Source organism: Hyposmocoma kahamanoa, unplaced genomic scaffold, assembly GCF_003589595.1.
Source record: "Hyposmocoma kahamanoa isolate Upper Pololo Valley unplaced genomic scaffold, ASM358959v1 120, whole genome shotgun sequence".
Taxonomy (NCBI): Eukaryota; Metazoa; Arthropoda; class Insecta; order Lepidoptera; family Cosmopterigidae; genus Hyposmocoma; species Hyposmocoma kahamanoa.
The window spans coordinates 3,214,412-3,228,143 of record NW_020653415.1 but is presented as its reverse complement, the minus strand read 5'-3'; the positions used below and the strand labels follow the sequence as shown (position 1 = coordinate 3,228,143).

General features: G+C 35.6%; 1 protein-coding gene across 1 annotated transcript; it reads left to right on the top strand.

Annotated features, from left to right (window-relative positions):
* Positions 1–686: 686 nt before the first annotated feature.
* LOC113240111 lies at positions 687–8,742 on the top strand. The gene is made up of 4 exons (XM_026477333.1): positions 687–719; positions 931–996; positions 6,704–7,080; positions 8,610–8,742. The coding sequence occupies exons 1-4, from the start codon at positions 687–689 to the stop codon at positions 8,728–8,730; spliced, it is 597 nt and encodes a 198-aa protein (XP_026333118.1). The 3' UTR covers positions 8,731–8,742.
* Positions 8,743–13,732: the final 4,990 nt, after the last annotated feature.

The following is a 13,732-nucleotide window of genomic DNA, read 5'->3' as shown; positions in this document are numbered from 1 at the left end:
AATAGACATTTTTATCTCTCAGCCATGACATCAGCTTATGTTTAAATAAATGATTATTATTTATATCTTTTATATTAAAAGGTAAAATTTATATATTTATATTATTATATATTATATATTTTCACACACATTGCCCCAGATTGTCTCTGGTAGTAACTTAATTTGGTACTACTGTGATTTACTAATCTGTCTGGGAACCTTGAAATTTTATTGTGAACGTCCCGTGTCCTTTTAAAACGTTTATAATTATTATTGACAAAAATAGACACTTCAAAAATGTTTTAAACAAAGGTATACACGATTCTCGGGGACCTAAGCTACATATTTCCCGTACACAAAAAAGTTATGAATAATGATGAATATGAATAATTTATTGCATGTAATTCGTATTATTTTTATAACTTTCGTGTGATAAGAGCACATTAGACGGATGATCACGTGTAGTTTGAATAAACCAAGAGGGTACGAAACATTTACGAAATTGTGTCCTGAAAATCTAGGTACAAGTCTCCAGAATATCACCGAGAGCTAGAGAACTTGGCTACTCGCTCTACCATGCAGATAACCAAACTCGCAAACTAAGTTATTCAGGGCGGTACTCGATTTCGCTGATGAGCAAATATTGCTCATACGTGAGGATTCGCAGTTATAGCATGCGCTCGCTATAATGCGAGTGTGCCGAGATCATGCTCCGTTACGTGGTGATTACCCTTTATCTGGTTCGTATCTTTTGTTTCCTGGAAGACGCCAAGTGAACCTATAAGGGAAAAAATAGTGCAGTGATTTTGGAGATCTCGAGAAGTTTACTTGCCTTGCTTGAAAATTAAGATGAAAATCCCGTTAAAACACGCGTATCCGTGAATGTCGTTATGATAATAATACAGCTGTTGTTAGGTTTACCCATAAATAATACTAAACAATTAGTTTCAGATAGAGCCAAGCTTAGTGGAGGCTCCACCGCCATTGAAACTCGCTATAGACTGTTCTAAAGGATCGGTGAGTGACCTTTTAACATAAGTGCTTATATGCGTTTATTATATATCATATATGCAAAACATTAATACGTACTAGAATGAAAGGATTAGAACAGGCCACGTCTTTTTTAACCGACTTCAAAAAAGGAGGAGGTTCTCAATTAGAGAACATACAGTCGTTCTTTTTTTGTATGTATGTTACGCGATAACTCCGGTATTTGTGAACCGATTTTCTTGATTCTGTTTTATAGGAAAGCGGGTACTTCCATAGTGGTCCCATTTCATTTTGAAGAAAATCATCCACCTCGAAGGGTGGCTGTTCACGCATGAAGATTCATTTTTATAAACAGCGCCTAACTTTAATTTAGGAGCAATTACTTTAATGGTTGATATTGCTATTTCTCCAATTCAAGGCGTTTTTCTGTCGATATACTTTGAGTAGTGAAAACCGATTTTTATTATCTCCAGTATCAAGTCCTGTATAGTGGCGAACATATTTCAATAAAACTTACCAAATAGACGTAATTCCACGTATTTTTGAGGTCGGTTTTTTTAGTACTCTATACTGAGATTATTTATGATATCAAGTGAGAGAACGGACAAGTCGTGCGCCTGGTGGTAAGCGACACGCCTGTTCATAACAGTTGAAGTGTCGCTCGGTGCTTTGAATCACAAAGATCCGAGGCGCACTGCCACTGCGCCCGTCACCTTGAGACATAAGTTGAATTCCCACGTACCTGTAATTTCACCAGCACCCTTATCCTTCAAAACCGGAACGCGTTTGTTCACATTACTGCTTGGCGGCAGAAACAAGTAAGATGGCACTACTTCCCTGTACGAACTGTTTCTCAAAGAGGTTTTTACGGATGGAATAAAGAATAACAAAATAGTGTAATATTATTTTAGAGCAGTTGACCAATAATAAAATAATAAAAGTTTTTACACTTTGCGGGGAGACCCGTAAGACTTTACCGAGCCTCTCAGATTTCCTGCCATCTCCCCGCCATTTTTCGCGCTATGACACTTTCGCTACATTACAAGACTGAAACTAACAAATGGCGGTGTAGATAACCGGAAATGCACAGTCAGTAATGCGACAATTAAATGAAATTAAAATAAATTGCCTAAAAGCAATTACGATTAATTATTTAAAACATTAAAAGAAGTTTTACGATTCTTACAATATTATTACGAATTAAAATGACAAGTTGCAAAATTAATAATCTCAGTACACAGTACTAAAACAACCGACCTCAAAAGTTTGTGGATTTACATCTATTTGCAAACTGCGCGAAACCTAATTCATCCCCTTGTTTGCCACCCTTAGAGGCGGAATATTTTCTTCATATTTAAATGGGACCACTACCGAGGTTACGTCTTTCCAACAAAAAAGAATCATCAAAATCGGTTCACAAATGCGTGAGTTATAGCGTAACATACGTCGTACAGTCGAATTGAGAGCCTCCTCCTTGTTTTGAAGTCGGTAAAAAATCACCAATTGATAACAAACTGAAATCAATAACACAATCGACCCTTTTTGCGCAGACTAAAGATCAAAACCACATTATTAAAAAACGTTAACAAATTAATACTATGCCATGCTCCATGTCGACACCACGACAAAACCAGAGTTGCATAATCTACTCACTTTCACAAATAAACAAATACCGTAGAAATAAATTAAAACATCTTTAATAGGTCATGTAAATTATTTATTTTGTCATAAGTAGTTCAAACCACCATCATCATAATTTGTGTTACCCACAAATTTTAATAAACAATTAGCGAAGAACTGGTATAACGCGCTTAGGATAGGGTTCCGTAGTTATAACGCAATATCAGCTCAATTATTTAGCAATAAAAGCGACTTAAAGTTGAAAAAAATTGGGAAATATGTAAAAAAGTGTTTTATCTTCACATATATCATAAACCCTCCAGCATAAAGATAAATTGTTTTGTTAGAACAAATTTCTTATCTGTGAAAATGTTATTATTGCTTCTTATTTGCATCGAATTCATTGACTTACAATTATATGGACGTCGGGTCCGCGCTAAAAAGTGTCCGCACTTGTAAAGCGCTAAAATCGTATACAGAGCGCGACACTCCGCTTTAGTCTTCATTTGTTCTACGGACAGCGCGATACTGCGATGACATTACAATTTAAATTTCGAATAGGTTGACTTGGGACATTTTTTTCGTGGTTTTTGTATTAGACCCGTCGTCCATTTATTTGTAAGTCAATGATCGAATTCGATGTTATTATTACATTTAAATTTCGAACATCTGTGAAAAAGAAAACAATTTGATTCGACCTCAATTCTAATATCAGTCGAGATGAAATTTTATTCGAAATGAAATGTCAATAGCAAACAACTTTGACAAATTTCACACGTTACTTGATATCGAACGATATGATAGTTGGGGCCGACTCTAATAGTCTAATTTATCTATGAATTAAATAAAAACTACAATTGTGTGACATGCGCGAGAAAAGTTTTTATTTGCCGCCATTTCGCCAGTCGTAACATGCGGTCCCTGAACACATCATAAAGAGCTTAAATATGTGTATAGATAAAGCAGTGTATGAAACTGTACATAATTCCGGTATTGAAGGGTAAGGGTGCTGGTGAAATTACAGGCACACAGGACTTGTCAACTTATGCCTCACGGTGACGGGCGCAGTGGCAGTGCCCCTGAAATCATTGCGGTTTAAAGCTCTGAGTGGCCCTGCAACTGTTATGCACAGGCATGTAGCTAACCATCAGGCTGACGACTTGTTCGTCCCGTTACTTGATATTATAAAAAAAATATTGATCATGTGCTAAATTTATTTTCTGAACTTTGACAAATATGCGCAACAATATTTTGTATTGTGTGTTATAGACTACCTGATTCAAAAAATAGCGCTTGCTCATGTGGGTAAATGGCACTAATCCCAAATAAAATAAAAGATCATATCATAGCATATCCATATCCAGTATCCATAAAAATCTGTGCAATAAGCGCCATCTAGTTGATTTGCTTGTTATCACTAGAAATTAGAGTAGCTTTGATAAATTGCAGCTTGTCAATGTAAAAACAAATTAGTTACAAAGAAAACAATATTTGGTACTCGTCGCGACATCTGGTGTACCAGTAGGTACTAAATACCTGATTACGCTTTCTTGTGTCGCTATTAGCAGTCTCTGAAGTTATTGATCCATAACAGGACTAAGAAATATATTCTGAATTATTTTGGATTCATCACAAGGGTAGTTCAAAGTTAAAGCAAACGACGACCAAAACACCACTCCAGAAGCGAACATTCTGTTATATTTAACAAAATCTGTTGTAGGTCATCTGATTCTATTCGTCTGTTGATGACCTCGATAGTCCAACGGTTTGCACTGTGAGCATTGAAGGTGGAAGTCCGGGTTCGATTCTCGGTAGGACGAGATTGGGAAATTAAGTACCTGGATTTTTTTATAATATCAAGTGATGGGGCAAACGAGTCGTGCGCCTGATGGTAAGCTACAGGCCTATCCGTAGCAGTTGCAGTGCCACTCAGAGCTTTGAACTGCAAAAATCTGTCACTCTGAGACATAAGTTGACAAGTCCCATGTGCCTGTAATTTCACCAGCACTCTTACCCTTCAAAACCGTAATGCTGGCATTACTGCTTGACGCCGGAAATAGCTAAGGTGGCAATACTTCCCTGGACGAACTCTTTCACAAGAAGCTATACTGCTACTAAATGATGTTCTGGGTAATGCGCCATAGTGAATTCCGTTTCTCTGGTACTCACAGAACAGGCAATTCCCTAGTTTGAGATCATGCCTCTACCAAGAGATTACATTGACAGTTATCACTAGCGACCACGTAAAATGTTTGTATTGTAATGAATGTATTGCCCTTAAAAATATACACAATTTTATAACGAAAGAAGATATCCATAATACTGACCTTAGAGCTAAATCCAAACTCATAAACGACTCTTTCATAGATTCCGCAGCATCATTTCCTAAGTTTAAAAACTACATTAAAAATATTTTAATTGAAAAGTCATATTGCAAAATACGCGCTAGATAAAGATATATGGAAAGACGACACGGCTCTACATTCCACACAAATTTGATTCAAAGTGTATTCCATAGCATTTAAGTTTATTTGAAACGAGCAATTCCTAGACTTTCTTGCTCGTTCTTCTCAGGGAAGTCAGCATAGTGAACGAGCAGCGGCTTAAAAGTGACATTTTCAAGTGTACATTTATTTTACATATGGAATAAATGATTGTTTGACTTTGACTTTTCGTACAAAATGTTGTTTCTTCTTGTGACCACTAGAGACCCTGTATAATTTGCCATACAACATTGTGAAGTTATTTACGCAATCGCTGGCGACAGCTGTCACAGTAAACTTTGACAGCGAGACCCTAATTATCGAAGTAATGTATCAAACGCATTACATAATTGTAATTACATGCTTACGAGTAGGTATGTAAAGAAACTTTTCGCTCATTAAAATTAGCTCTAATTTGCTGAACACATAATATAACATTCTTGTATAAAGAAGAATGCTCAGCAAAAATATATGATTATTTTGCAAAACGTACTTAATTGATTTATTTACATTAACATTTTTATTTAATGAATGTAAAGTAACGATTACGTTTTTGATAAAATAAAAACTGTGATGTCTTATACTGAGTCACTCAATAGAGCATCAAGGTAATTTTCTTCGATAATTTGTAATTATCAATTCCTTTTTAAATCATGAATTTGATAATAGTAATGTGAGTACTCAGAGGCTAAGCTAAAAAATAGTCCACATTTCATAACAGTGTTTTCGTATGTTTTTGTGTTATTTACATTTTTTTTTAATCTTTAACGTTTCGTTATGACTGGTACTATTTCAGTGAGTTAATTGAGAACTGAATTAATCACATCAATATAAACATAACAACATTGTTTTTCAAACTGACTTATTAAGCTATCACTTTACTACCTCTAATTTAAAATCCGACTATATTATTATTTATTACCTATTTAGTATTACAGAACGATGGTAGGCCACTGGAAGAGCGATTGCTTCTCAGTTGAGCGCTCTAGTTAAAGGAGACTAGTGCCCAGCAGTGGGACGTATGTAATGATGAGGTTGATGATGATGATTGTAATCTATTTCGAACATTGTTATTAAGTTTTATTGAATGCCAAGATGTTTCACCATCTTGATATTCAATTAAAACTTAGTTATATACAAAGTGACAACTCTAGTCAGCGGCTGGTAGCTGTATCCTCGCTGAGTGAAGAAAAACTTCCATAGATTTCTCACAGATGTTGACTACTGCCAAGAAGTCGTTAAAAGCCTTAACAAGGATCTGCAACAAACACATGGAAAAATTCGTGAGGTCCGTTCCGTGGCTTAGTCGTTAACGTTGGTTCGAATCCAATCTGATCGAAGTGATTTTTTTCTAAGTGTTTGATCTTTGTTTAACAATTATTACGAAGATTCTCAATTCAGTTTTCTTAACAGAAATCTTAATAAGGCGTTTAATTTATACGACAAATGCAAACACTATGTGGAAAGATGTTATTATCATAGTTTACAAGGACTAGTTTACTAATACAATACGCACGTACATTCATTGCTGGTAACCGAACAATGTAGGTACGGGTTCAATGCAACGTTAAAGACCTATGGGAAATAATATGCAAGTATTACTAATAACATAACTTTTGAAACAATTTCAGGACGCTCCCTACAACTCCATCTACAAACCAAGATCACACCAAAACTCGAATAATCAATACAGATCTGACTCGTTCTGCAGCCTTATTCATAACTCAATCCCAGAAGCCGTCAAGGACGGGAAATTCCTTTTAATCAGAGATCCAGACCAAAGCAGTTTCGGAAACGAACCAATTTCTATATCGGTACTACCTCCTAAAGGTTTCATTCCGAAATTTGGACCAAAATTTAAAATACCAAAAGTAAGAGTTCCGAAATTGAAAGTGCCGCGCTTAAAAACGTTCGAAGGCCCGTTGGCGCCTAGAGTCGGTTCTCCGATGAGGTTTGGAAGCCAAAGAGATTCTGCCGACGAGGAGTCGAGTGCTGAACGTATGGAGAGGTTAGTCACACTGCACAATTTATTATTTCTAATCTACATTTTTAAGTTTGACTAATGGAATATTTGTTTTTTTATAATACCAAATAACTTAATGAACAAGTCGTTCGCCTGGTGGTAAGCGACACGCCTATCCATAACTGTGACAGTGCCACTCAGAGCTTTAAATTGCAAAAATCTAAGGGGCACTGCATTGTGCCCACCACCCTGAGACATAAATTAACAAGTCCCACGTACCTTAAATTTCACGAGCTCGTTTATATACCCTACAAAACCGGAACGCATTAACTGCTCACATTACTGCTTGGCGGCAGATATAGATAAAGTGGCGGTACTTCCTAGGGCGAATTCCGTCCGAAGAATCTGAGGGACTGGTTCCGCCCTAGCACACGTTCCCTTTTTCGTGCAGCAGCTTCAAAAAAGAGAAGAGCTGCTGTGAATGCTGCTGAATAACAGCTGATGGTCGCCTTCGTTGAGAAGCGGCACACTAAGAAGAAGAAGCATACGATCTTACGATTTTTTGTATCGATTTATTTCAATGCATTTTCTAGCGAATCGAACATCAATAGAAAGGCAAAAAAATCGCCTAGATCAGAAAGCATTCCGTATTAATATCATTTAATTTGAACAAAACTCAATTTAAATACAACAAATATTTAGTTTTAAATAGTTTTTGCCCTCTAGTCTAGGCTCTGGGGTTTCTCTCAGAGAAAAATTTAAGGGCACTGGTATCATGACTGTGCCATCACAGTACATTTACTCAAATATTTTATATGCCCGTAAAAATGTACATAATTTCAATAAGAAAGAAGATATCCATAATATTAACCTTAGAGCTAAGTCCAAACTCATGGTACCACGATTTCGTTTAACCAAGGTAAACGACTTTTTTATGCGGAACTGTATACATGTCATGTTACAAAATTGAAGACTACGTGTTAGATAAAGATGTATGGAAAGACGACACGGCTCCAGAATCCACACAAATTTGATTCAAAGTGTATTCCATAGCATTTAAGTTTGTTTGAAAAGAGCAATCTCTAGAGTCTCTTGCTCGTTCTTCTCAGGGAAATCAGCGTAGTGAACGAACAGTAGCTTAATGTAATGTAAATGTGACGTTTTCAAGTGTAAATTTATTTTACCTATGGAATAAATGATCTTTGACTTTGACTTTGACTTTGACTTATGTGCGAAAACTAATTTGAAATTTATCATGAGCTTTACGGCGAAGGAAAACATCGTGATGAAACCTGTACGTTGAAGAAGGTTCACAACCCTCGGAAAACGTGTGGAGTCCCCAACGCGCATTGGACCAGCGTGGCGGACTATGGCCTAAACCCTCGTCTAAAAGGAGATCCGTGCCCAGCAGTGGGACATATAAATGGGTCGATGATGATGATGTTGATAATTTTCAATAATTGTACGATTACCACTTATCATTATATCATCGGTAAAAAAGACCTAAAACGGACTGAAACGGACTGAAACGGACATTTGTATAATTATTACAGTAGTAAATAATTCATTTGCAGGTTCAAGAAAGGAGTGCAGAAGATGCTGCATGTTGTCAAAGTTCTGGGTCAAATTGACCAATACTTGTCGGAGAGGACTCGCATAATAGTCGACAAACTTGCTAAGACCTTTTCCGAGTGATGATCACAGTGATTTTTATTAAGACTTTTTATTGTAATATTTTTTGTAATAAAGAAAAATAGTGTTTTATTAATTGCATTGAATGAATACTCTTTATTGCACAAAAGACACAGAATACTCGGCGAAAATTTGAGTGATTAAATGAATAAAGTATTAGTTATTGCACATTAACATTACAATGGCAACACAGAAACAATGTAATGTAAGTATCACAGAGTATGCTAATGTGCAACAGGCGAACTTATGGCTAAGTAACAATTTCTTCTAGGATAGAATTTAAACATCATATAAAATAATTTATACCTTGAAAAGTGTAGTTGTAAGTAGCATGCTGTTTTTGATACCTTAACTATCACTTATTATTTGATTTTTAAATTCGGGACTTTATCGTGTATAAAAACATTAATTACATTAATGTAAGAGGAGAATCAGAAGATGTTGACACTCGCCTCTTCAGTTTCTTCGAGACCATCGACGTTGCAACACTTTCGAAATGTCGTGGTAAATAAAGTATGGTTTTATGCACGATTAAGCTCCGAACTTAAAATCAAATAATGTGCGAAAGTTTAAATAAATGTACGCTTACATCACTTTTTTTCGTTTTGAATCAATTCTTACTTCTTACTCGTAGAACCTGTAAGAACATCAAAACAATACACAAATAAACTAGATTCTATTGACAATTGATTACAACAACCTAACTGTTGGTATACAAATATTTTTAAATTAACGCTCATGTATATAATTTTATTTAATATAAATTTTTTTCATATAACAATTCACTTTACGTTTAATATAAACTTAAATTCCATAATTTCTTTCTTTATAACAATCATTAACACTTACACTCATTTTTAATGACAATTTATGACTTATAAACCTCAGTTTACATAACTAAATAGATTGATATATTGATATGATTGACAGATATACATTTCACCTAGAACGTGATCGTAAATGCAAACAATAAAAATTATCTGAATTAACAATATGATTATAAAACGTGAATATTGTCACGAAAATTTTATTAAATAAGGGCTGTATCTATTAAAATCGGGTGCACCCTGCTGTCATGCTTGTCTCATAAAAACACGATATTTATTTTTTAAACCTTAATATACTTTTGTTACCAATTCACACTTTACCAAAAAATAAGAAACAGATAATTAAACACGAGAGGCTTTTATAAAAGTAACAGAACTGAATTTCGTCATCTAAATGCCTATTTACAATCGATCCACAGCGCAGGTCATAAGTCGCGTGTGCCAGAGGAACCCGTAACTGACACTACCACTGGTTGCTTGGAGTAACGTTGCATTAAAGCCATCGTTGTCTCGTTTGAGGATGAGGGCTAAGAGAAGACGCTCGGAGTAAGGTGAGTTTCGAACGAAGTTGTCGCGACCGAGATTTATACAATCGCATCTGATTTATTCTCCTGTAAGCCGCATTAATCCACGCTCGAGTGTACTGAGCTGAATGTGGCACCCTTCCTAACAAAACTCCAACATACGCTTGAACCTTGTCGTCCCACGACGGTGCATTCGCGAGGGCCTGATCTAGCCCTTCATAATTATTCATCAAACTGAACATGTACCTCCCCACTTCATCTTGCAATCTTTCTTCAGTTTCATATTAACTAAGTTGATCCATAAGCGTGTCTTGAAGCTCCACTGGAGTACCACCAATACAGAAGACCGTGCCAGTCAAATCGAGTTTTTCCAGGACAGCAGCCGTCTCTAAGGCTACTAGGACTCCAGATTCATATCCTAGTAAGCAGCTAAAAGAAAAAATAATTATTATAGTAAGCAAAACTATTTCAATGAGAAAACCTGGTCTAAATGTTTACAAGTACTTGGGCGTATCTCTCGGTAGTTTCCTGAATGCTTTCTTGCAACAAGTCGAGACCTGGCTGCAACACGATGGCGGGCATCTTGACTTTTCTCGCACAGCATTCGGAATCTCTCATGATGGCCTTCCATTCCGGGTATGACGCACAAGTATCTCTGAGTTACATCGAAATCGTCATCTCTCTAAAACGATTCAGGCATGTGAACATTTTGTTACGAAGTTTTATCATAATTCGATATAAATATTATCAAACCGGGTACTCATAATTAACCCGCTATTAATAAGGGTGGGTAAGAACACCAACTCTGTGGTAGCCAAAAGTTCATCAGGGTCGATGTAGGAGAAAAAAGTTTCAAGACCACGCATTTCCTTGAATTGATAACCGAATATAACTTCCTCCAGATGCCTAATTCTGGTAAATAATAACAATAGACAACGTTAAGAACATCATTAGTTAATATTAATATTATGTTGTTTGAAACTTACTGCCGAATAGTCAATTTCAAAATATCTTCTTCGTCATATCCAATATTGTGGACGTTACGTAGAAAAACTTGAATGATTTGTAACTTTGTTATCTCAATATCCATGTCTTGAAGAGTAATGTGATCTAACTATATAAGAACTATACGTTAAAGATCACATTGGCTTAAAAACTTTCTTACAATATCATTCGTAATGAGACGACTAGGGAGCCATACCAAAATAAATTGTTAAAGATTAAGTTTGTTTAACAATTTTCTCCACATTCTTGTGCTCAGAACCAAAAGGTCGCCAAAGTCGGCTTGGGGGTCAGGTATCTTGTGTATATGACTGTACTTAATTTCATATAATTTCTACTGCCCCTGCCGTTTGAGGGTTATAATGCCGGTCCGCCTGCCACGCAGAGGTCCCGGGTTCGATTCGAGAGCCGGTAGAAATATTTGTATGGGCTACATTTATTTCTCTCGTGAGTTTGGGTGTAATTTGTGGTGTTATATGTGTGTGTTCATGGCACCCGCGACAGAGGTTTTCCCTAGTACGGGACTATGAAAGTGTGCGTTTTTTGTTTAATTATTTTTATGTGTCTTTAATTATTGTAATTAGTGCGTTCGTAAGGAATAAAGTAAAAATTAATAAATAAACCATCTGCTTTGAACAAAGTTCCAAGTTCATCTTATGACGATCCTTGATGGAGAATGGATATTTGATATATAATTTAATGACAACAATATTATAATGAATTGTTAATTTTCTAATTATTGTGTGCTTTTCTTATAATTTTCCTTTTTGTCTGACGATCTCAATATAATTTCTTATACTTTGACGTGTAGTGCATTTTATACTGTAATGTTATATTTGAGATATAAATGAATCTGAATCTGAATCAAGTAGTTCTATTTACCCATTGTTGCATACTTATAGATCGCCAATGCACACTTAGCCTATTTTAATTTACTCACAAAACTTATTATTTACTTATTTACAACACCAGACACTTGATACTGACTTGACTTTGCTGACCTGTATCATTAAGTTTAATTGTTATTTTTCTATGATTTTCATTCATTTTGTTCTGGTAAGTCGGTTTCCGTATACCCATGTTATCGTGATGCTAATTTTATTATAAGTAGATAAATATCGATTAGTATAATCAACATAGCGAGAATACACCAGTCAACATTGAATCTTTAAGTAACTAAAAACACCAGTACATAGACCACATACGGTAGGAGATAGGGTTGCGAGAAACTGACTAATCATTTCCGGGACAATTCTACTATTGTAAGGGAGATAGATATGAATAGGTATTTTTATTAGGCCTCGATAATATTTTTAATCGTTGTATTATAAAGAGAAAATACACAGCGCTGCGTCTGCGGGAGTTCTTTTATGAAAAGGACTCTAGTAAGTATGTAAAAACAACTTCTGAATGTTTGGAATCCGGGACGGGACACGGGACAAGACGAAGCATTCCGGACAACCCAGATTTCCCGGTCATCTGGCAAGCCTAGTATGGAATGATCTTTCACAGTCTCCGGACTGCGCAGTGACTGCCTTGTGCGTTGGCGTACACTGAAAGGGGTAGGAGCTAAGTGTCGTATTCCAGAACTGTACTCAATGCTCAAGTCAGGATTTGAGCAGACTTGAGTATGATTTCAAGCACTGGAACTACGACCCTAATGGCAAGGACTTGAGTATGATTTACAGTGCTCACTGCAATACTCAAGTCCTGACTTGAGTATTGAGTAGAGTTCTAGAATACGACCCTATGAGTCGGAAACTTGTCCGACGCTCACAAGATTTTCTAATTAGTTAGGTGCGATGTTGCTTTGAATTAGACTGTTAAATTAATAATTCATTGAATTAATAGATAGTAATATTCATTACAAAGACAAGTGGGGTAGTATTTTTTTTTAATATTGTTCCTTTTTTGTTGTGAAAACAAGTGTGAGACACAGGTTATGGACGCGCCACCACTTAGAAATCCAGACAAAGAAATATAAATGTACTATAACGTCGACGTACGAATTTTTCGTTGGTGTATACTTGACTACAAAAATATTACATATATCTTTCATCATACAATACTCTAGTACTGTTTGATGGAAAATGTGATCAATATAAATATTGTTAGTTACTTAATTAGTTAGTTAGTTAATAGTAATATCAGTTAATGTAATAAAAATTTAAAATATTATTATTAGTAGCAATAGTTACAATTTCTCTTGTTTGATATTATTTCTTATAATTTAGTATATTTTTCTTTTTCTTTTTCTAAAACAAAACGCATTAAGCTGTGCGATGACTGTAGCTACCTACGTATAAACCTGTTAAAGGGGTTGCAGTAAGTAGAATAGATTTAAGTACCAATGTAATTTCGTTTTGGAAAATAAATTTTTTAATTTATTTCCAAATCGAATCACGAATCACGAATCTATTTTGGCCACTTATACTAAGACTTTCGACCACGCCGCGGAATAATCAAGGCTGGGAAAATCATTTTTATACGCCAATTTGCCTGCAGCATTTGATAATCACACACATTTGAATGTGATTATGCAGTTGTCAACATTCGACCTCTCGAAGTTTTGCAAACTTTTAAAAGACTCTATATCCATACCCAGCGACCTTGTTCTCCTTCTTTATTATCCCGGTAATTAATCGAATCTTA

What these genes read in the sequence shown, in the direction of transcription:
- LOC113240111 (XM_026477333.1), top strand. Translation starts at nt 687, where the DNA reads ATGCTCCGTTACGTGGTGATTACCCTTTATCTG. An exon ending in TAGACTGTTCTAAAGGATCG is followed by an intron (nt 997 to 6,703) that starts GTGAGTGACCTT and finishes AAACAATTTCAG; the next exon opens with GACGCTCCCTACAACTCCAT. An exon ending in AGTGCTGAACGTATGGAGAG is followed by an intron (nt 7,081 to 8,609) that starts GTTAGTCACACT and finishes ATTCATTTGCAG; the next exon opens with GTTCAAGAAAGGAGTGCAGA.